At 45.2% G+C, this 24,800-nt stretch overlaps 1 protein-coding gene across 1 annotated transcript in view; it reads left to right on the forward strand.

The window, feature by feature from the left end:
* Positions 1-11,788: 11,788 nt before the first annotated feature.
* The window catches only part of LOC140686239 (uncharacterized), a 30,735-nt gene continuing 17,723 nt past the window's right edge, over positions 11,789-24,800 (forward strand). Inside the window, exons 1-3 of the mRNA XM_072939958.1 lie at positions 11,789-12,033; positions 12,508-12,788; positions 13,315-13,393. Of these exons, the coding sequence (XP_072796059.1) occupies positions 11,841-12,033; positions 12,508-12,788; positions 13,315-13,393 (553 nt within the window). The 5' untranslated portion in view covers positions 11,789-11,840. The remainder of the gene's footprint in view (positions 12,034-12,507; positions 12,789-13,314; positions 13,394-24,800) is intronic.

Genomic DNA, 24,800 nt, shown 5'->3' on the forward strand with positions numbered 1-24,800 from the left:
TCTCAGACATCTTTTAAACTTGGGTGAAGTGATAAGTAGGGGAAGATGATTTACTGAAAGGTAAGAATACTTAAATTCGCATTAAAGCTACATTCTGTCAATCTTTCTAAAATGATTTTCCTCTGATTCTAAATCCACGACCTAGTGAATGTTGTACTCCTGTGTAAATTATTGATCTTCACATCACATTTGTTGAGTGGTCAACGAGATTTGTTAATTAGATTATTCCTGAAAGGAAAAGTTCAGGCTTTTCAGAATTCCTTGTCTGATGTCACTCAGGCAGTCACAGTAGAAGACAGAGCTGATATAAAAATCCCTCAGCTGCCTGAACTGCAAAGCTTCTGGGATTACTGATCCCTGAAATGCAGGTGACTCTTGATGATAATCTGGGGGATGGTTTAAATGATCAGATTCTTCCAGTCCTATAAATGGGTTCCGTGGCCCCAGCCCTGGGAGAACTGGACATAAGGGCCATATCGTGTGTGGTGGGATGGGAAGGCAAGGTGTAAGAGCTGGAATCACTGAGATTCCACACTCGCTAAACACAGACTCCAGAGCCTAATTGTTGTCAGGTTCTGTTCTGGATTTGAGAGTGTGTTCATACATGATTCTTGCCCTTCTGGAGTCACTGCCTGGGTGGAAGTAACCTTTACATAGATCTGTGGAGGATGACATTTAAGTAGATGGGCTGTTATGGTTCTCAATGTGCCCAGGCTTGCTCTTCCAGGCACTCGTGGGACTAACGCGAGTCATGTTATTCACTCATTCACTGATTTATTAACCTTGAATTGATCACTCGTCCCACAGTAAGTGAAACAAGGTAACAGGAAGCTGAGTTTTGTCCCCTCTCCTATCACTGATTGTTTTTCAGTCGGGCGCCCTGCGTATGCATTGTGAAACGGTGGTATTTCGTGCCCAATGGGGCAGCACTGTCAGTTCTGAGAATCAGGGGAGACACATGGGTAGGACAGCACCCTGACACACATGGCACCCCCCATCCCGTGAGACAGAATTGTCGATGCTCAGGTGACCCGATGTAGACTGCGGTGCTAAACCTGAGCATGTTTAGTTATCCTGGTGGCTATGAAAATACAGACTACCAGTCGCTACCTCTGGAGACTCTGAGGGTGTGCACCCCAGAATTCTGCATTTTAAGAAGCACTTTAACGAATCCTGATGAAGAGATCTGAGTGTCCCACGGAGAAACACTGGTGTGCGAGGCACCAATATTGAGGATTCTCAGGGAACGATGTCTTTTTAGGATGGTCCATGGGCCCTCACTTTAGACTTTTGCCTTGGGTTTAATTGTATGTGTTCAGAAGTGATGTCTTTCAATTCCAGTGCATGTCAGCATGCTCTGTGCAGGGATTTACTCTCAGTAGATGGCAAAAACTATGATTCTTCAGGTCACCGAGCTACACTGTGAACGATATTTTATTTTGGTTTTCTTTGTAGCAATGCAGAGTCTCCCGAGAAGAGATTTAGACTCAACAGCTTTGTGTCAGACTTTGGAAGACCGCTGCTGCCCAAGGTGTTCTCTGGCAGTGCAATGACGAATCTAGGTCCCTCTTTCACTGCTACATCAATGAAGTGGACCACTTGGACAAGGCCAAAGCTGGTATCCCTACCATAGCCCTTTACAGTGTTATTCGGCTCCAGGAAGCCATCAGATGCAGCAGGTGGCCAGAGGAGGAGCCGAACAGACTCATGAAATGTGACATCCCCAACTTTATCAACACGGACCAGAACTCTGCCTTTGTGGAAGATGATTTCCTGATTTTGTAAATACCGATTGTTCTAGAAAATAAGCCAGTTGCCCAGAACTCACACAAAGACTTGAATTGAGAAACGTGCTTTCTCAGGTATCTTTCTGAAGATGTGAAGTCTGTCTTTGTATGGAAGGAAGTCCCCTTTCACAAAACTGAATGTGTTTGTGTCTGAGAGAGGGAAATGGAGACAGAAAGACGAAGAAGCAGAAGAGAGCCCCCTCAGAAGAGATCTAGTTAAGGTGAGTTTTTGTGCCTTTAAAAAACATTTGGGGTTTTAGGGGGAACAAAGTATTTACACTGTCTTATTCTCCTCATTGGAAACCTTGGCCCCGTCGTCAGAGTCAGCGGCCTTGAACGGGGGTTGCACGCTGCGTTTCATCTGGCACTGCGACTTCCACGCTCTGCCTTTAGCACGTTGCTTTGCCTGTCAGGGTTGCCACCCTTTTAACTGTAAGGTGAGGAGTCTGGAGTAGATGATCCACCCCAGCTCTGCTGTTTTGCAAATTTCTGATTTCGTATTCGGATGAGTCTGGGATACACCCAGAGCAGTATAAACCAGGCCCTACCTCCTGCCTATTGCTGGGGCATCCCTCAGGTCTGTGCCTTCTACTCAACCCTTTACTGAGCCCAGCTTTTGTCAGGAGCCCAAGTGCCTACCGGGATGGCAGGGGACTTGTCTTTCGTGGTCACGGTGGCCAAGAATTCTATTGGTGTGCTGAAACAACTCTTCTGAGATCCTCCACCCACCCCTGCTCAAACCTAATGACAGCACTACGGTTCCTTTCCTAGGAGGGGAATCAATCCATGGTGCATTTTATGACAATCCTGTCCCCAGGGATGCACGGAAGTTTAACAGCTGAGTGAGGGGAGGTGCCTCTGTGTCCCTGTATCTCTGTCTGCTCACAGTTCGCTGCCACCGGCTACTGAACAAGAAAAGTGCTATTCACCATGTTGTGTGTTTTCCAAATGTGTAGGTGATGGTCTTGTGGCTCGTGCGTGGGCTTTGATTTGGGATGGTGAAGGGCTTATAAATACCTCATCAACATGTATTCGAGGTGGCCTGGTGCCACACAGATTTGATTCATGAAGGCATCAAGCCTGCACACTGGTTTGGAAACAACTTGGTTTTGATCATTCACACTGCATGCATGACTCGCTGCTAATCTCTGGGTGGTTTTTTCATTTCAGATTTATTCACCCCATGTCTTGCTTAAGCCGAAAAATACATTTATTTCACCAGAATATTCTCTGATTCTTTGTTTACACACATCCAGTTTTTTTAATTCCTTTAAAAATGATTCTGTGTTTATAATGCCTCCTAATTTCTATCATCTCTATGTTGCCAGTGGCCTGAGACATGCACCAGATTTGATGCCGGAACAGTTCCACCAAAAGAAATCCCTTTGCCGTAATATCTTTTGAGGAAAATATTATTCTTTAAGGCTCTAACAGTAAATCGTAGAAGAAAGCATGGAACATTTCTTGTAGTTAATACATGTTCATGCGAAAAGAAATGATATTTTCATTAAACAATGTTGATTTTAATAACTTTTACAAATGTGAACATTATTATTCATAATTTAAGTAACCAGATAAAACCACAGTTATTTATTATGAAGATTGAAAACTATTTACACGGTCTCTTAATTAGAAGTAGCTTTATTAGAAGACTGAAGGGTATTTAAAAGATGGAAAAATACCCATGATGACACCATCATTTTTATTAACTAAATATCAAGAACTGTGCAGGGATAAGATTTAACCCTCTGCAAACTGCCAAGTTAGCATGAGGTAGTTTGTGGATGCTGCCAGAGGACAGGACACTCCCCCAGGATCAGAGACAAAGGACTTCCTGCCAGCACAGCAGGCAGCCTGTGGTTCAAGTTCATATTGGTTCCTGAGTTCCTTTCCTATTGCTGTTGTAACAAAGGACCACAGACTCAGTGGCTTAAAGCAATACACATTCATCTTCTCACTGTTCTAGGGTGCAGTAGTGCAAAGTCAATGTCAGTGGGCTAAAACCAACGAGTGGCCAAGGCTAAGTTCCACACCGAGGCTCTTGGGAGGGATTCGTCATCCTACCTTTCCCAGCTTGCAGAGGTGCTCACACTCCTTGGCCCAGGGCCCTGTGTCACTGTGACCTCTGCTGCCACTTTACATCTCTGTCTCTGACTATATAGATATAGAGGAAGAGTCTTCTACATCTGGTATGGACCCTTTTTCCTACATGGACATTGTATCCCTATTTATGTGCAGATGAAAACCCCTTCCCTCCAGGGTGCGGTGGCATCAGCTCACAAGATGACCACTCTGGGCTTTAAGTGTCCTCTTTGTATTGTCATCAGGGAACTTCTCTCTCCATAGTTAGCTCTGTGTTAATTTGTTGTTATATTTTACCCAGAATTACTGAAAGTTTTACTTAAAAGGGATCCTAATTAGCTCTGTTTACCTGTTTCCAGAGCTGAAAGCTTCAGTTCTAGAGTATCAGTTTGATTTTTTCCTAAAAATACATTCCAGTATATTTCTCTGGTGAAAGTCTCTACCCTGTTATCTATTGTCCCATCATTTCCTTATTTTCTTGAATATATTAAAAGTATTTTATAGCCTTTATTGGTAACTCTGATGCCTACATCACCTGGGGTTTGCATCCTTTGTCTAATGCTCCTTATTCTCATGTTATCTGTCATATAGTCTGGACATGTTGCATGTCTAGAAATTCTTTATTACATGGCAGACATTGCAAATGAAAAATCCATGTTATCTTCCGTGAGAGCTTTTCTACCTTCCCGTTAGGCAGACAGTGTGAGGGACTGATCATGTCACTCCAATCAGGCGCTGAGGTGGATCAGGACTAAAGTGCCTTTTTTCTTAAAACAGCTTTGAGGTATACTTGGCAAAATAATTTTCACACGTTTAAAGTGTACAGCTTAATACGTTTTGACGTAAGTATATCCCCAAGGAACCATGACCACACTCAAGACAGTGAACATACCCATCACCCACAAAGCTTCTCTCCTGACTTTTGTTGTCCCTCCCTACCTCCCCGTCTCTTCCCCTGGGAACCATTGATCTGCTTTCTATCACAACATATTGGTTTGCATTTTCAAGATCCTTATATGAATGGATTCATGCAGTATCTACTCTATGTTGTCTGACTTCTTTCATTCAGTGTAATTATTTTGAGAATCATCTGTGTTGCTGTATTAATAGCTTGTTTGTCTTATAGTAGAGTATTGTTTAGTGCTGAGTTTTTACTGAAGAGTTTATTGTGAGCAGTGTTTGTATAGACCATCATTTCTTTCTGCATTTACTTCTTGATGGATGCATGGGTTATTTACAACTTGTGCTATTATAAATAAAATAGCAGTGAATATTTGGTTACAAGTCTTTGTATGGACATATGCTTTTCCTTTCTAAAGCATCAGATGAGGAATGTCTGGATTATATGGTACACAGGTGTTTACCTTTTTAAAAGAATCTGTTAAAGACTTTTCCAAAATGGTTGTACTATTGTAAATTCCTCGTGGTGTGTATCAGTTCTGGTTGCTCTACTTCCTTGCCAGCACCTTGTAAGGTCAGTCTTTCTAACTGTATTCATTCTAGTATGTATGTGAACTAGTATCTCACTGTGGTTTTTAAAAGTATTTCTCTAATGACTAATGACACCTTTAATCAGCATCTTTTCATATGCTTATTATCCATCTGGATATCTTTACTGAAGTGTGTTTTCTGGCCTCATTCATTCAGGTGTTTGAATTATTATTGAATTTTGAGACCTCTTTATTCTGGATCAGATACAAAGAGAGACCTTTATCAGATATATGATCTGCAAATAGCTTCTGTCTATGGCTTGTCTTTTCATTTGCTTAGCAGTGTTTAGAAGAGCATTGAAGAGTCTTCATGTTCATAAAGTTCACTCTATCAGTTTCTTTTTAAAATAGATGATACTTTTGGTGTCATAGCAAAGAAAAATTTGCCAAACCCAAGGCCATAAACCTTAAGCCTATGCTTGTTCTCCTAGCTGTTTTATAGTTTTAGATTTCCTATTAAGATCTATGATCCATTTTGAGGTAAATTTTGTATATTTTGTGAGGTGTGGATCAAAGTTCATTTTTTTTTTTTTTGCGTATCACGATCTAATTGTTCCAGCACTACATGCTGAAAAGATCCTTTCTCCACAGCATCCTTTTTGAGAATCAATTGTCTGTATAAGTCTTGGTTTAGTTCTGAACATTCTATTGTGTTCCATTATTCTATTTTCCTGTTTTACACCAACACCATAATTTCTGATTACTGTAGCTTTATAAAAAAAGTTTGAAAATCAGATAGTGCAAGTCTTCCAACTTTGTTTTTCTTGTTCAAAGTTGTTTTGGATTTTGGGGATCCTTTGAATTTTTATATGAATTATAAAATAAGTTTTTAAATTCCTTACATCCTGTTCTGCCAAAATTCCACCCATGTCTTTGGCCGTCTCCAAAGCCACATTTTCTGAAGAAGTCTCTCTAGATCCCAGGTGAAAGGAATTTCTCTTTCGTCTGTGCTCAAATCACATTTGATATTATTTGATTACATTTAATCATATTTGCCTGTATGTACTTGTCTGACCTTTCCAGCCATTTAGTAAATCTCAAAAGATTAGGAATCTTGACTTGGTTCCCTCTGTGTGCTGAGAAACTAGTTCTATGCTTTGCAGGAGTGAGCCCTGCAGTAAGAGGTATCTGCAGCACACATCTAGCTCATTGCTTGAATATTGTCAAGGAATTCTGCAGATTTAGAATTGTTTATTGATTGTTGTCTCCAAGACGGCTCAGTCTTTTTTATTTCTATTGCTACTGCTGCAGTTTCAAAGAACAATGGGCTAGTTATTTTCCAAATATCAAATCATACTCTAATTGTGTTGTCACGCAAATTATGTGCTGCTGTGTCTTAACAACCTGCTTAGTGTTCACAGGCTCCTTCACTCATGGAAAATTTGGGAGAATGTCATATCCTTAGAGATAGCAATGCTGTCTTTGGCGACCTGAGCAGCAGTATCTGAATTCACTCCTGCTGTTTTTCCAGTGTCCCCTCTAGACCTCCTCCAGCCCTCCATGGGGGGCCCTGCAGTTCTGCCCTAGAAAAGCCTGTTGCTTCTCAGGAAGACTTCCCTATGAAACATAACCATGTCCTTCTTGTGGGGACATTCAGTCCAGAGACCTGAAAGCAGGGGAAAATATTTAGCCTGCTTTTGGTAGAACCTAAATTCTTCCATACTTGTTAGAAGCAATTTCAATGAGGAAACTGTTTTGGCATCTAACAAATCAGCATAAATGACTGATGAGGAAGATCAGCTTCCCCATCCCACTCAGTCGTCATGTTGATGTGACACACACATTGGCAAACATTTTCTCCTGTGAGCAACATAAAGTTCAAGACGTTATGAATGGCTTTTTGTTTTTATTTCTTAGTCTTTCCACATTCACTGTGTCTCGTGAGATTATATGAATCCTGCTTATTTTCAGCCCAGCACTAAACTTTTTAAAAGGATCACGTGTTTAAAAGGCTAGTGGACAATTTTTTAGAAGACAGAAATCCTTAGATTTTGGTCCCAGAGTTGAATCTTGGTTAGTGGTGAATGAAAATTCCCGTTAAAATTTTAAATTCAGTGATATAAAGTCTTAAAAATAGTTAAATATTAGTCAATTTCATTAAACACTATAAGAGTTATTTACCTTTAAGCCTGTTTCTGGGGCAATTTTGCAATGATTCCCTCCCTTTATCGATTCCCTCTTTATCAGAATCCTTGAGAGGCCCCTGTCATCATTGTCAGTATCATCATCATCATCATGGAACTGATTCTTCTGGAAGATTCTAGGAAAATAAAGAGATGGACGGGATTATGTGTAGGTCAGTGTGTGCATATACAATAAGAACAGCTGTCAGACATTAGATGCAAGATACCCATTTCATTTAGGGGAGAATGTGGTCATGAAATCCTGATGTGGTGAATGAAGGAAGCGGTGGGAACAGGATAGTCAATGGAAAGGAGGAGGAAGTGAGTGAATTGGAGAGCATAGATCCTTGGTTAGTTGATCAGCACATTGGTGAGAATGAGGGGAGTGTGATGGCAGAATCATGTCCCTCCCCGGCCACAGGGTAGCCACCTGTGACATGTTACTGTACATGGCAAAAGGGATGACAGATATTTTAGGATTAAAAATCTTAGAGGATTTCTGTCTCCTAAATTGTCTATTAGTTAGCCTTTAAACCCATGATACATTATTATAGATTAGTGCAGGGGCACAAATAAAAAGGATTCATATAATCTCACCAGACAAACTGAATGTAGAAAGGATAAGGAAGAAAAAGAAAAAGTCACTTATAAGTGCCTTGAACCATAAATTGCTCATGAGGAAATGTTACACAAGGTGAATGTCACAGCCACATACATACTGCCAGAGTGGGATGGGACAAGGGGATCCTGAGATGAGACAATAGGGTGAGTAGTCTGGATTGTCCAGGTGGGCTGAATGTAATCACAGGGGTCCTTAAAATGGAGGATATTTCCCAGCTGAGTTTAAAATCAGAGGGAGGTGTAGCGATGGAGCAATGTTCAGAAAGGCTGCTGACCATGAAAATGGAGGAAGTTGAGGGGCACAAGCTAAGGAAGGTGGGTGACCTCTGTAAACTGGAAAAAAAAAAGGAAACATTCTCTTCTAGACCCTCTAGAAGGAAGGAACCCTGCTGGTATCTTGAATTTATCCCAATGAGAACTGTGTTGGATCTCTGACATCCACAGCCATAAGCTAATAATTCTGTGCTGGTTTAAGCTATTAAGCTTATGGGAATTTGTTACAGTGGTAATAGGAAAATAACATAGTGAGTGGTAGTGTAAGGGATTAAAGTCTAGGATGGGGTGTGGAGAGAATTCTGACATTTACACCTAAAAACAACCAGGTGAAGTGGGAAGGTGTTTTAAGGAAGACCTACCTGGCAGGGCTGTCAAGCAGACTGGAGTGAGCGAATCCTTGGAGTTAGAGGAATCAATTAAACCTCACAAGGAAAATAAGAAATAAAATGTAGCAGGGCTTCAGTGTTAGTAGATGTAGGAATGGAAATGGGCAGAGAGATATAAACATTATTTTGAAATTAGCTACAGGTTTGATGACTGCATGTTTGGGAGAGTTAGCCGATGTGTGGACTGAATGCATCCCCTCAAAATCCATATGTCGAAACCTCATCTCCCAGGGTGATGATATAGTGATGCGGGGCCTTTGGGAGGTGATTAGTAGGATAAAATGAGGTCATGAGAGTAGAGCCCTCATGAATGGTATTAGTGTTCTTATACAGGGCCCCAAAGTGCTTGCTTCTCTCTCCTCTCTGGGCCATGAAGATAGTGGGAAGACAGCCATCTTCGAGCTGGCAATCCTCTCCCAGATACATTGACCTTGAAAGCCTCAGCCTCCAAACCATAAGGAATATGCTGGTTGTTTAAGCCACCCGACACACGGTAATTTGTTACAGAATCCCAGACTGACGAAGACAGTGGAGAATGCCACTGTGTTTTGCACTGATTGCATGGAGAATGCTGAAACCCAGGGAAGTGGGCAGCACAGACGTTTACTCATTTAATCCTGCCAACACTGTAGGGGATAGAGTCTACATTTTCCTCGCTATTTAAAAGGTAAGGAAAAAGAGGCACAAATAATAACAATGACAACGACAACAACAACAACAACAACAGCAACAATAATTTGTCCAAGATTCACACAGAACTCCCTGGAGGGAGAGTGAGAATTAATACTTATGCAGGCTGGCCCCAGAGCCCCTGCTCATAACTACTAAGTCAGATCACCTTGCTTATTTAATCAGTTTTTTTCAACTGTGATATGAGTGTACTGTGTCCAGTAACTTATAATTTCAAAATACCTCACTGTAAGGGAAACATTAGTCGCAGGCATTACAACCCACAGAAAGCTAGACATACAAAAATAACTTGTTAAGGCAAGATAACCAATAATGTTTTTAAATATTATACCTGCTGACCCTTTGCAATAAAGTGTTTATTTATAATTCTGTCTGGCTACAGAATAACATCATAATCCTGCATGTGGCTGGTGGCTCCCGTGTTGGACAGCACGGGTCTAGAGAATTTAAATGACTTGCCCAGCCTTGCCCAGGAAGCTCGTGGTGGGATCAGAGCTATAGTCTGGGACTGTTCCTTCCTATCCAAGTCCCTCATGGAAGTTTAGAAGCTTCTCCTTTGGTGCCCAGCTGTCTATCCGTACTTATGACATCTTGTCAGGTGCCCCGGCCTGCTCCTGAACATCAGCCAGAACCCACTTCTGCTCTTTTTTGGCCAGGTAATACATTCTAGCAACTTCCATTGCCTTCTTGGCATCAGTTTTTACATGGAAGTGTAGTGGCTAGAGAAGGAAATGTGTCCACATGACAGGTTTTTCATAAATAAAGTAGGAGTGGTCAAGAGAAGAAAACCTCAGGAATACGAGTGGAAGCAGGTCATTTAATATACCAAATGCGTACTTTCAATGTATGTTTGTGTTTCCGAGTCCACGCTTGTTCTACTCGTGCATTATAGGCCAACACATCAGGAGACAAGGATTTGGGGCAAGAAATAGCGGCTTTAATTTGTAAAGCCAGTGGAGAAGATGGTAGACCAATGTCCTGGAGAACCATCATCCCAAGTCAGAATTCAGGCTCTTCTTATATTAAAAAGGGGAAGCGGGAATGCTTGGTTGATGCAAACTTGGTGTATGAATTCTTTGTTTTTAGAATCCTTTGTTCTTGCAGCTCTTCACCTGGGTCAGATCTGTGTAAACCTCCAACAAGCAAATGTTATTTTCTATTCTGTATCTTGTTATCTTTATACGAATGGAAAAGTGATAATATCCTTCAAAGTCAGAGCCTTGAGAATAGGGTCTCCTGTATATTACAGGATCTAGGCAACATTGTTTCACAAAAGGTGCAGAAACAGCAAGACTAAGCCTAGGAAACAGGGCACAGGTTTAAAGTCAAAGGAACAGATCTAATATGGAGTCAGATTTGTTCTTTCCTATTTCAGTAGTGCCATGGAGAAGGCACTGTGGGCAGCTTTCTGTAGGGTCCTGGAGGCTTTCTCTCTCAGCCTCTGTGTGCCTCTATTGAAAACCCGTCATCGCTATCTGGCCTGCTGGAAAACCAGTCCGCCTGTTTTGCCCTGAAGTTGTGTTCTGTTTATAACTCATCTCTACTCCTTGGAAAACAACTCAATAAAAACTCAGTTGGTTTCCCACCAGCCCTGAGCAGGGGTGAGGGATAGCATGTTATTATTTTATAAAAAAAATATATAAAAAAGTTTTAAAACAGCACTGGGCACATAGGAGAGAGACAATCGATGCTTCCTGGCTTAAATCGAAAATGATGACTCAGTGAGTCTATGGCTGCTGTATTTGCTGAACTAGTTACTCCTTTGCTCCATTACACATTTATTTTAACTGAAAAAGAAATATATGCATATGGTTAAAAAAATTCAAACAGAGCAAAAAATACTCAAGTGAAAGAAGTTTTCCCTCATCCTCTGTTCTTACACGCCTCCCTGGAGATGCCAATGTTTACAATCCTTTGTGTGCTTTTCCAGATATGCTATGCAAGTTCCCACCAATGTATGTAAATTCCTTTAAAGTTTTACTTATTTTTAACTTTAAGGGATTTAAATCCTCAAGTGGCTTCTGCCACAGTAATAGAAAAGAAGAAATCTGACTCCATATTAGATCTGTTCCTTTGACTTTAACCCTGTGCTCTGTCTCCTAGGCTTCTTCTTGCTTGTAAAACAATGTTGCCTAGAGCCCAAAATATACAGGAGAGCCTATTCTGAAGGCTCTGACCTTTAAGGGTATTTAACACTTTTCCAATCATATAAAGATAACACGTTGCAGAATAGAAAATAACGTTTGTTTTGTTGGAGGTTTACAGGGATCTGACCCAGGGAGACAGCTGCAAGAACAAAGGATTCTAACAAGAAGGAATTCCTACACCAAGAAGTTTGCAAAAACCAAGCACATAGGAAAGCAGCCTGAATTCTGACTTGGGGAGATGGTTTTCCAGGACATTAGTTTGCCATCTAGGTCTACAGAAACTTGCTATTCCATGCCCCAACACTTGGTCTCCCAACTTACTGGCCTGTCCTGCACTGAGGAGAATGAATTTGGACTCAATAACACTTCTACCTACCTAGCAAGTTGGACACTGGGACTGAGGGCAGCTCTCCCACACACAGGGGCCTACGGTGAGCCCTTGATTATTCCCCGAGGTTGGGGTGTGGTTTACCCAGGAGGGATGGGGACTCTACACCAACACTCAGGCAGTCTGCTCCTTCTGGGGCTCTGACATTTTACCTCCCGCTCCCTGCCAGCCCAACATTTGGGACAGTGGAGCTAAGGCAGAGATCGTGCCTGCCTGTTTCCCAGCGTGTAAAAGGGGAATATGTACTCTTCCCAAGGTAGTTCTGAGAAACAACACCTGCGGGTGCTTGGTTCCCTGAGCAACAGTAAACCTAGCTCCTTGCGGGGGCAACGGGTATGATACCCGTAGGGTTTCTGCAGAGACCTTAGCTGGAGGGCTGGGCCAGGGACGTAAAATATGAGCTGTGGGCAATGACGGGTAAGAGAAGGGTGTATAGGCAGGGCTGCTGCCTCCTTCGGGGTGCCACAAGAGGTAAAACGCTTTCTCCCCATCTCTGTTACTCCCCTCCCAATTCCAGATAACTGCCTTCCCTCTGCTCCTCCTGTCCATGTGTCTCCCTCCACTTTTCCCCGCCTCCCCTCCTCCTTCCCTCTTCTCCCTCCCTCGGTTCCCCTTCTCTCTCAGGACCCAGAGCGGATCGCTGGCCCTCCTGCGCATGCGCAGTTGCTGCCAGCTGGACCGCGGGTTGGAAGCTCCAGCTCCGAGCCGGGGATCGGCCCCAATGGCTTCTCAGCTCTGTCGCCCTGTAGGCCTTTGGCTACTGCCTGGGGCCGGGGCCTCTGGCTGTGGAAGTGCAAGGTGAGGGGATATCGGGAAAGGGGTGAGGCGGCTGCGGGAGGGCGGTCGGCGTGTCACAGCCCCCCAGGGCGCCAGTCAGCGTGTGTTCAGCTGGATTGCTCGGGCCAGACCCCTCTGCCCGCGCCACCTGCCCCGGCGCCCCGGCCACAGCTGTCCAGGGCCAGGTGTGCCCCTGCCGCCTCTTGGCCCAGCCGGGCTCCCCTCAGTCCGCGGCTGGCGTCCGCTTCCCCTCTCCCGCCCGCGAGTCCTCCCCTCCCGGGCTTCCTCTCCTAGGCCGCCGACCCGTCCCCACCACTGGGCGGGCTGTGTCCCGGGCGGGCGGGGTCTGCACACCCGGACGGGGCGGGCGGCTTGGGCTGGGGCTGGGGCTGGCCTCCGAGCGGGGCTGCAGCCCGCGTCCCCCACCCCGCTCTCCCTGCCCCGCGACCCCGGGGCTGCCTTCCTCTCCCTTTTCCGATCCCTGAGGTCCAGATTAGCGGCGTGGGCGCTGCTCCCCAGGCTGAGAGCCCGCGGCTGTAACTCCCAGCTTCTCCTGGTGGAGTCGGGAAAAGGGAGCGGCAGTGCTGAGGGAGCTTCTGTCTCCTTGATCAGGATTTCTGCCCCAGGTAAGTACCTTGAACACTTTCAGGTGTTATGATGGCGGTGCTTGTTGATGTCACATGTTTTTATACTGAGAGGGATTACAGTGGTGAAAGCAGGGCTTGGTTCAGTTAAAAATGAGCTGAAGGCATGAGGCTGTCTCATCCTCCATCATTCACTCTCCCAGGGTGAAACGTGAGACCGTCGATCTTAAAAAGATACTTATAGTCCCTAACTAGTCCAGCCCAGCTATTGTGTGTTAACAGGAACAGCACAACCTGAGGCGTTGGAGACCCAGGGACATTGCACTCCTAAAGAGCTCCTGGCAAAATCTGGTTTGTTTTGTTTTTTTTGTTTGTTTGTTTTACTTAAATTGTGGGACAGACTAGTAGTATAGAGGGAAAAATAATTGGCAAGAAGGATTTTTTCATATAACAGCTTTATTGTGATATTGTTCACACACCATGAAGTCCACCCACTTGAATGTTACAATTCAGCAGCTTTTAGCATATTCACATTTGTGCAACCATTATTATTCCAGAACGTTTTCATCACATCAGAAAGACCAGTTGAAATGCATGACCTATCCACCCCTTCCCAGTGGTGGTTCTAAAGAAGTTTCTTGGCTGTTCCTGACCATAAATTAACTTGTTACATTCCATGAAATATCTGGTAGGAATTCTAATCAGAATTGCAATGAATCTGTCTATCAAAGCAGGAAGAATTAATGTCTTTATGGCATAAACTTCTTCTACACATGAATATATCTGGGACCCTATCTTTTCATCTGTCCAGAGCCAGGCCTATGGGAAATCCTCATTAATTCTTGGGTTTGTGAATGATGAGATTCAATACATCATTAGATGCAACTGTAGCCTTTCACTGAAGAGAAAAGTAACCTCGTAGAAGCCAAGTGATTCTCTGATGGTTAGAATGAGTGACCGCCAGTGCTGGAGTATTCGAGTGGACTTCGTGCTTGCAGAGTTCTCCACCACCTACAGCTAAGGGGATTACCGTGTTCTTTTACTTTTTTTTTTATGGCGTTGCTTTTATTTTTACTTATTATATAAAATTATTTTTTATTGAAGTGTTGTAAATTTACCATGTTAGCTTCAGATGTACAGCAGAGATTCAGTTATAAGCTTATGCATATGTATATGAATGTTTTTCAGATTGTTTTTAGTACAACTCATTACAAGAAATTGAAAATAGTACCCTGTGCTATATAGTAGGTCCTTGTCATTTATTTTATATTTATTAATGTGTATCTGTTAATCCTCCCTTTCCTGCCTGCTAACAACAGTTTGCTTTCTATGTCCATGAGTCTATTTCTAGCAGCACCGTTTTTGCTAGCAATATATGCTGGTTGGCTCTTTTCTGTTTCAGTAGTTCCATCTTATGTGTGGGCGTTTTTCTTCTGGTGGGCCTGTGTGTGGTTTGCACACGTGATAATAGAGATCTGTATTTGGGAGAACTCCAGGCCTCGTGTAGTCCCTCGTATGGAGCGCCCACTGAACTGATGCTTGAACTTGGAAAAAAACAGTAAATGTTGGAATTTCCACTATGGTTGAGACTTCCAGGTTTCTATAACCTCTTTAGCCCACCTAAATTTTGGCTGCACCCAATACTGGATAATTTGGTGGAACTTCATGGTATGGTGGTGTAGAGACAGGGCCTTGTATGCTTCTTCTCTTTCCTTTTTCTAACAATCATTTTCCTGGGCCTTCCAGGTACTCCCCCAGAAGGGCCCAGGGCTGGCTTGGTGCTGCACTGAGACAATATTTGTTAATAAGTCCCTTTCCTCATCTCTTCTGAGCCTCCATTTCCTTCTCTGCACAATGAGGGCTTAGACTAGATAAGTGCTTTTCAGTTTCTTTTAAAGCCATGTTTCCTTTGAGAAACAGAAAATTCAAATCTCTCCTCCCATCACAACCCTTTAGATTTTGACACGTCCTCCAAGGAGTCACATAGCTCTTTGTGGTAAATTGATGTGATTGTGATTCCACGTGGCACAGAAAAGACTCTTCAGAGATTTATTGCAGGGAGAGGGCAGGAAAGGGGCAGTATGTCACACTTTCTTGTGTGAGCACTGGAGCAAAGGCTTGGGTTTAAATACAGTGTCTGATGTGGCAACTCTCTAATCTTGCACAATGTGATAAACCTCTATCCCTAGTTTCTTAATGTGTCAAGTTGGGGTGGTAATGTTTTAAGGCTTTTGTGAAACATTATACACATAAGCCATTTGTGTCTCGGTAGATACAAGACCTGCTAGAGAGTCGGAATTTCTTTAAAAATACATATATATTGTCCACATCACTCTGTCTGTGTGTATTTTGAAGTTCCTGGAGGGTGAGGGTTGAGTGTAATGTCCATCGTGGGACAGGTGGCCCATGGGTCTGTGTGCCTCAGATTGCCCCCTCCTCCCCAGTCCTCTTCCTCTCAGTCCAGGATGAAGTTCCCTAGTAGATTTACACAGAGGTCTTGTGGAAATGGCTTTTCATTTTATTGTTTCACCAAGGAGGGTTGCCACCATGATCTCTGTGGTCAGGTTTTGGTGACCTGAAGGCTATGCAATTGGGGATTTCTATTTTATAAAAAGAAAAAAAATTACAAATACAAAATTAGACCTCGGTTGGTGGCAGGGGCTTTTGAAAGTGGGGACCATTAGCTTTTTTAGCTTCAGGTGCAGTGGCCTCTGGCCACGAGGACACATCCTCATGCTCTGAATTTGGAGGGACCAGTGGGTTCAGTGGGAATATTTACTGAGTGCATCTCATGGGCTGCGCATTGTCTTATTTGTACTGTGTGTTCCTTATTTGAGACGGTGAGCTGATTTAAACTCAATAGCCTCTTTAAAATAATAGACTTTTTATTTTTAGATGTAATGTAGATTCCCATGTAGTTGTAAGAGATAATATGGAGAGGGCCTATGGACTCTTTGCCCAATTTTCTTTAATAGTTCCATCTTGCAAAGTTGGGGTACTATTCATTCGTGACTCACTAACCCTTTTAGGTTTGTGTTATTGCCCTCATTTCTATTTATGAATAAACTGGTGTTGAGAGAAGCACACAGGTCTGCCCAGGTCACCCACGTGGTTAGTGAAGATTTGGGTGGAACGTGGGCTTGGCATTTCCAAGCAGTACCATTATGATGGTCTGTGGCAGGGAGCAGCATTCACTTTGCTTGTTTATTCATTCATTCAACAAACATTTATTGAATAAACTCTGTGGGTCAGATGCTTTCATAGGGTTATCTGATTCTTCAGCAGTATGGAGAATCAGGTAATGTTTTCTTTTTCTTTTTTTTTTTAATATGAGAAAAATATCTCTGAGAGGTTATAATCTCCCCAAAGGAAAAATAGCTCATAAATGAGGGATAGTACATTTGTACAGTTCCTTCTTCTTATGCAGGTGGTACCCTAGGCATTTTACATTTGCAAACTTCCATAATCCAGATATATTCTTGTAAGGCAAGTAGTTTTTTTTTAATTGAAGTATAGTCAAGTTTACAATGTTGTGTCAATTGCAAGGTGGGGTTTTTTGAATTTTGAATGGAGGAAATATTTTTTGAGGGGGTTAATTAAGTCTATTTATTTGTTTCATTTTTCTAAAATGAGGTACTGAGGATTGAGCCTAGGTCCTTGAACATGCTAAGCACGTGCTCTACCACTGAACTCTACCCTCCTCCCCAAAGCAAGTTTTCTTACCCATTATTCTGCACCTTAGGAGTTCAAATAAATTGGCGTTGAAATCCAGATATTTTGATCCTACTATGGTTCTTTGCATTATATCCTGCTGAGGGGTGGGGAAGCAGTTCCTTTATTCATTCATTTATTCAGCAGTTTTGAGCACCGACTTTGCATCAGGGCCTGCCTAGGTGCTTGGAAACAGAAAACAAGAAATGATCCTTTTCTGCAGGGGATGGAAGCCTAGACCAAAAGCTGGGTAATGTGATCTGAGCTTCAGTAGCCATGTGCAGACGCTGAGGACAAAATTATCCCCTATTTGCTTGGACTTCCCTTGCCTTCTGGCTGGTGCACACCAGGTCGCCTCATCCCAGTGAGGCCCGCAGCCCACAGCACAGTGTGTACATCGATTTACCCTCCCTTCTCGGCAGGGCCTGCAACATGAACGCCCCTGACTACGTGCAGTGCGCTGAGGACCACCAGACTCTCCCGATTGTGGTCCAACCCGTGGGGGTCATCTTAGAGAATTTCTTTTGCATCTATAATGGAATCTCCTTGGTGAGCCAGATCAGACCGTGCGGCTCCCAGTGGGCACTCTGTATCTACTATAGGTATCTCTATGCACCCGAGAATGGATGGAGTGACTTCCAGACCCACCGCAATGTCATGGGCCTTGTCACCATTACTGACTGCCTCTTGGCCAAGACCTTCTAGAAGCTCCACGCACAGAGGAGCTGTATGGCACCACACTCTACGACTCTCAGCTCTTTGTCTTTGTGCTGTATGGGGAGGTGGCCGAGCAGCCGCACACCGACGTGGCCTTCAATCTACGAGGACTGCAGGGTGGTGGAGAAGAGGATCGACGACTTCACTGAGTCACTCTTCATCTTGCCCAAGTCCAAGTGGCTGGATGGGGACCCCGAAAATTCTGGGGAGAAGACCCCCCTCCTCTACATCCTATTTGAGAAGGAGGACTTCGTGGGACTGGACACAGACAGCAGGCAAGTCAACCTGAAGGCCGGGCCACCCTGGCTGTGTGACAGATTGCTTCCCTACATCCAGAATGGGATCATCAAGGAGGAGGGCTTTCTTGTAGCCAAGGCGGGAAGGAGGTGTAGCCCGCCGGTTTTCAGACGTTTAAAACTAAATCCGCCTTTGTTTCAGAGAGATCCTTTTAGGGTTAGTGTGGACACTTACTCCCCCTTTTCAGCCAGGACACTTGGGGGGACCCCTGGAGTTGCTGTCCAATAGAGTAGCCACAGCTACTGTTGTTAGTAGTGCTGGGGAGGAGGCCGGTCTGAGCTGAGATGTGCTGTAGGTCAAATGCACATCAGACGCTGAAACTTGTCTAGTAAAAAGAATATAAACTATCTTGTTACTTTCTATATTGATTACACGTCAAAATGATAGTATTTTACATACAGTAGAATAAGTAAGGTCTGTTCTTAAAATCAGTTACTTGGTTTTTTTTTGGTACATTTTAAACGTGGCAACTGGGAAACGTTATTTACATGACTCTCATTTCATTCCTGTTGGACAGCCTGTCCTGGGACAGTTTCATCCCTTTGCTTATAAATGAGACTCTGAATCCCGAGACGCAGAACGAGGTGCTGGTTGAGCTCAGGGTGGAGCCGATGTCTCCTGCCTCCCAGGCCCAGCACCAGCACGGCTCAGGCCCTCTCCCCTGCCTGACAGCCACCATGCCAAGTTAGGACATCAGAAACACTGCCAGGGGCTTCCGAATTAGCTCCTTACGCAGGGAAAGGCGTGTCACGGTGTATGGGACACAGCAGGGAAAAATTCGTCCTCACTTTGTCCCTGTGATTAGGTCAAAGGCCCCACTCTGCCTTGGAAGTGCAGACGATCTCTTCTGGGCTGCCTAACCCCTCACCCTCTACTATGTTTCCCTGTGTATCTTTCAAGCTGTCCCTCGGGCAGAAGAGGGTGAGACGTCTTTGCCGAGAGGTGGTCCCCCTTTACTGGGGAGAGTGAGGTGAGCTGTGTCCCCCCGGCCTACGGCCTCGGGCCTTGAGTCTGGAGAGCGCTCATGGCGGTCCCACAGGTGACGGTCGGAGGACATGGCACGTGCTGCCGGGCCCGCTGTGCAGGAGGGGCTCTGTGATTCTCTGTGATTCTAAGGTCAGATTCTACTTTCTTGTTGTTGGTAAGATGGAGGAGAAGATGCCAGAGAATTGATAAAAAGAAAATCCACACCAGTCCTGTGAATGACAGACACAGGGGATCCGTGTCCCACCTGCGTGTGGTGCCTGGCGGGCTCTGGAATAATTTTCACTTCCTCCCCGGACATTCCTCTATGGCTTAAGGAAGGGGAGAGGCATGTCGTGGCCATGATCTGTACTTGTCCTCACAGGGCCCTGTGATCTACATGCCCACACTACACTTCTGCTCCTTGGAGATGAGGTGTCAGGTTTAGGAAACTGGGCACTGCTGAGGGCATAGCTGCCAGAACCGTGCTACACCAAGGCTGGCTCCGTTCACCTCACCTGTCACCTCCTGTTGAGTCCTAAGGCGTCATTCAAGGTAGGTGCATCGGTGCAATGAAAGCAGGGACCTCCTTCACCCCCTGGACAGACTGGTGGGTGATCAGTGGAAGCCTGGAGCCCTGCCCCAGCCCCACGCCAGTGCCTCCTATTTTGTCATAGGAGGCACTGGTGACATTTTTGCTCAGCAACTGCTTGGCTCTGATTCTGCAGAGCCAACAGAGAATGCCAGCTTGTTTTTGCCTTTTGAAGTCTGCCCTTGGGATTTGGCGGAGTAGCTGGATGTGTGCTTAGCCCATAGTGGTTGACACTGTCACCATTGTTTACCCAGAACCTCGTGTACCAGGCATGGCTGCCGGCATCAAAATACAGCAGCGCATTAAACCTCCCTCCTGGTGGGTCTGTCTGTTCTGGTACCATAAGGGCTCAGCCAGCATCTGAACGTCAGTGAGATAACGTGGCCAGTGAGCTCGGGTCAAGCACGTTCTCCTCCAGTGACTTTTACTCCATTGTTGCTTTTACACAGTCATTAATTTTTTAAACAATGCTTTGGTTCAGGAGCAGAACCTAATTCTCCCCTGTTCCTCTTGGTGGGAGTGAGTAAAGTTGTCCAGCTTGAAATGCGACCACATTTTGTAGCTCAAAAGCTGTCTACACGCATCTAGGTGAAGTTTTGGTTTGGGGCGCTGACCACGTTGGGGTCCCCCGGCAGCATCGCTCCCCTCAGGCCCCTGCCTTCCCTGGATCAGGAGGTGAGGGTGGGTCTCACCGTCCCTGCATCCCTGTCCTCATCACACTGACGTAATTTCTTGTAAATGCTGTCAAAGTCATTTTTGTTCTCGTGTGTTTCTAATTTTGGCTGTTCCTCTATTCCTTTTTCTATTTTCCTTTTTCCCTTATACCACCCCGTGAGCATGTTGTTGGGTCTGAAAATCTGGGCTGTGCACACCCTGCATTGGAATAGCCAGATCGCCCTCTGTGCCGTCTCCATCACTATAAAAAGCAAAAACTTAACAGTTGCCATGATTCGTATATTATCCTAGTCATCTTATTTTCTACTTTTTTGGAATTTTTGCTATGTTAGCACATCACCCACTGGAGTTTGATATCTGTTAAAGTCCTTGCTTTGAGGAACCTGTTAGTTCGTCCTTATATTTGGTAACAAATGCTCTCTTACTAATTTTGTTTATTTGTTTTGAAGAAGTGAGATGCGAATTGATTTAGGCGGCTGCTGAGGGATTTTTTTCATGGAGTATTTAAACTTGGAAAGTCAAATTCTGCAGCACCTTGCTTGATTCTGGCTTTTACACAAACGTGCTCGGCACATGGTTCCTGGCTGTCGCTGTGTGACGTGCGTGACGGCGCTTCCTGGCCGGCGGTCACTGGTGAGGAAGTGGCCGGCTCGGGGGTGAGCAGCTGCAGGGGACGCTGTTGGAGGAAGCAGTCACCGGTTTTTTGTTTTTTGGTTTTTTTTTTTTGCATTCACCTTCCCAGTGCCATTTACTTTACTTTGCATTCATAGAGGGGCAGGAGCGGGCCTAAAACCATGCCACTCTTTTGTTCCCTTTATGAGGCTGGTTTTTCTAAGTATCAGGAAAACATTGCCTTGTCCTAAGTAACTGGTTCACTTGGATCTGGTGGACACAGGGACCGCTAAAGGGGACCGTAGCTTCCTCTCTGCTTCAGCCAGTGGGCATTCAGAGCCGGGTCTGTGGTTTGCCTCAGCAGCCGTGCAGGCCTCCCTGCACCGGCCTTTACTTTTACCCCTTTTTGGCAGTAAATAGCTGACTCTGTGTCTGTTGCAGCTGATGTCCACCACTGACGGCCGTGTCGTTATTTTGCGGTAGTGAGTCTCCAACACCCCTGTCAGCCGTGAAGGGACCTTGCATTCTCACCCCGACCCTGGTTCATCTCACCCAGGGAAAGGGCTTGGCCACCACCGTCATGCTGGACATGAGGCCTTGTTTCTCCTTTCATGCTCTGGTCCAAATGTGGACACTTCATCCTTCATTGACTTGGTCTCGCTTGAGACAGTCCAGACTTTCTGAAAGAGTCCATCACATTCTGGGGGGGAACAGAACAGAAGTAAGAGTCGCAAGTAGGAGTCTAGGCTGTCTGGGTTGGCAAATGCAGGCTGGGATCTGTGATGGCCGGTCTGTGCCCTGGAAACTGGCCTTTCCCGTGGCTCCCGAGAGAAAAGGGGTCGGAGCGAGAACAGACTTGCCTGGGTTCCTACCATCCTCATCTGCTCACTGACAGGAGTGTCAGCTAACTAGGAGCTCCCCCAGACCTCGGGCCCTTCAAACCTCAGATCACGGGAGATCCTTGAGTCCCTTCTTCTGGTCCTTCTTTGTGAGAATCCAGTGCCTTCTGAGGTGACTGGCAGCAGGAGATGCCTCCCCCTCCAGGGAACTCCCTTCGGAGGACTGTGACTCAGTGCACCTTGCTGTGAGCTTGTGGGTTTCCATCGTGCTCCCTGCAGAACCAGACTTGAGACTGGCTTAGTGACAGAAATAACAAGACTGATTCCAGGGCAGGGCCAGGTGGAGGGAACAGTGGAAATTGAATGTGACCTCAAACACCTAGGTGGGTGCTAGGGCTGTTACTAAAATGGGGAGCCTGGGAGGTACCTGCCAGGAATCGAAGTCTAGAGTAAATGGTGGACATAAGGCCTTTTTTTTTTGACATATGGCATTTTTAAGATGCCATTTGTCATCCAAGTTAGGACTTCCAAGAGGCACTCGTGTCTATGAGCCTGGGGCTCAGGTGAAGGAGCCGGACTAGAGATACACATTGGGATTCGTCATTCTTAGCTGGTGTTCACAGCCGTGCAAGTGGATCAGCTCATCTCAAGAGGTGCAGACTGTGTCTGAGGGGGGGCAGGGCTGTGCCTGGTTTGGAGGAAAGCCCGGACCATGCAGCTTTGGTGTGTCAGTCAGCGGCGTTTGTGATTTTCAGAGCAATGGCATTTATCCTTAAGGTTCTGGGGGGTGGGCAGGGCCACACAGGAAGAAATCTGAAGAGAGGGTTTTGGCCACGTGTGCGCGTCTTGGGACGATCCAGAGGCTGCAGGGTCCAGAAGGGGAAACTCCTCAGAAGCTGGAGTCGGAGTGGGGAGTTGGGAGAATGTAGTCACACTCTCCTGTGATGAAGGGAGGGAGGCCTAGGGAGTCCGCACCCTAGCGGACTCTCTTTCCCACGAACAAAAGGCAATCAGACAGAAGATTTGAGGTAAGAAGGGATGGGCGTTGGGAGAGGAGCCAACCTGGAGAACGGTGGTTGAACAATTCTTGAATAGTCTCCCTGAAACATAGAGTTAAAAAAACCCAGACTCTTAAGAATATTGATAGTGACTGGGGAGGAGGCAGTTGTTTTTCTGACCTCCTAAGGGTAAGGTATGTATCCGGGGATATACAGAAGAATCGGGCAGTCTGTTCCTGGGGCTTCACCCTTACCAGGGGGAACAGTGCAAGTTTAAAGGGGGAGAAGGGCAGCGGAGGGAAACTAGCCAGGTCCCGTGTCACGTAGCAGTCGGCCGCCCTACTTGCGTGTTGCATTCACATCCATGCCTCCCAAGTGGGCGGTGGCAGCCCCGTTTTGAAGATTGGGAAGCCTCCTCAGAGGTTTAAGGAATTGGTTCATTTAGCAGCTAGTAAATGCTGTAGCAGGATTCCAGCAGGGCCTTGTCAGACTTCAAGGGCATGTTCTCTCTACTAATTCCGGTTGTACCTGAAATGGTGAAGTGAGTCAGTTTCGGAGCCTTTCAGAGAAAGTACGCTTTAAGTGCCTCAGGACTGTTGCACAAAGCTCAGTGTTCTTTCATGGTTCGGAACCACCGCAGTGCTTTTTGCCCCACAGATGTAAGGCCTTACTCCTTTGACGATGGCGTGGTTGTAAATGACATACAGGTGCAAAACCACACTTAGCAGCTTCTGAAGGGAAACTCTCCTGTTCTCCCTTGATCGGCTTTCTTCCACGGGATGTAACTGTGCTGCAGCTAAGGCCTGAGCTTTCCGTATGGAGTGAGGGTTTGATATCCAAATTTAGCATAAAACAGTCAGATGGAGAAAATCGAAGATGACAATATATTTTGGGGTTTCATTAGACAAGACATACTATCTGTTAATGGCTCATAAAGCTAATGAAATTGAGTACAGAACATTGCATTTCTTACTTTCTACTGAGAGCTGTCTTCCAACATAAGGTTCTCTGCTTTGGAACTTCAGCTCAGCCACTAGGGCGCCTGTCATTGTGTTGGTGTGATTGCATTTACACAGTGCATGTAATCTGGGCTTCCTTAGCCCCAAACACTCCAGTGCAGAATCATAGGCTGTAGCCATCACTTAGTTATACAAATACTTCTAAAACTATATGATACCAAAAAAAATAAATAAATAAAAATAAAGAGAGAGAGGGAGATTGCCTTTATCAAAGTTCCTTTGGATTTTAACTGCAAAGTGTTGTTGAGCAGCTCTGGTTTCCTTTGGATATGAATATATACATTTCTTTGCATGTAACTTGGATTTAAGGCTTGAACACCAAGCTCTTGTTTTCCATGAGCCACAAAAATCATAGCCAAATGACACACGTATGAAACAGTTTATTCTTTTTATCTGAGACAGAATCCTTGAATTTGGGACTTGAGCTGCGACTTTCCTGTTTGCTCTTCCCACCCCTCTTGTCACCTCACTCCTTTTTCCCACGTGGCCTCCAAGAGGTCATGGTCTCATAGGAGCAGGTGGACAAATACCAGTTGGTCGCCAAGCAGTGCTGCTGTAGATGGAGCCCAGCCAAGAGCTAAAGGACATCATCAGGGAGGACTTCCTGGAAGAAATTGGCTCTACATTCAGTTCTGGGGACAGAGTAAGAGTCAGCCAGGGGAAGGAATCAAGAGGGTGACTCAGGTGGCAGGAGCAGCCCGGGTAGAGGCCTGGAGGCTTGTGGGGTGGGGACTCGGGGAGACTGCCCTGTGTGGTCCAGGGTGGTGGGTGACCCTGCTTTGAAGGACACTGGAGAGGGCCTAGGGGTGGAGGGCTTTGGAGGAGCTTGGTTTTTACTAGAACTGACACAGAAGAGGCAGTGAAGGGTGTCAGCAGGAAGTGACCCTTAGGAGAGCAGCTCTGCCTGTCCTTTTGAGTCCCACCCCTTCATTCTTTTATTCACAACACACGCAATTCTGAGTGTCTAGGGGAGAGGGGGTGGACCCACAGTAGTAAGCAAAATGTACTTTCTTCTTGAGAGTTTAG

Source organism: Vicugna pacos, chromosome 16 (genome assembly GCF_048564905.1).
Source record: "Vicugna pacos chromosome 16, VicPac4, whole genome shotgun sequence".
NCBI classification, from domain to species: domain Eukaryota; kingdom Metazoa; phylum Chordata; class Mammalia; order Artiodactyla; family Camelidae; genus Vicugna; species Vicugna pacos.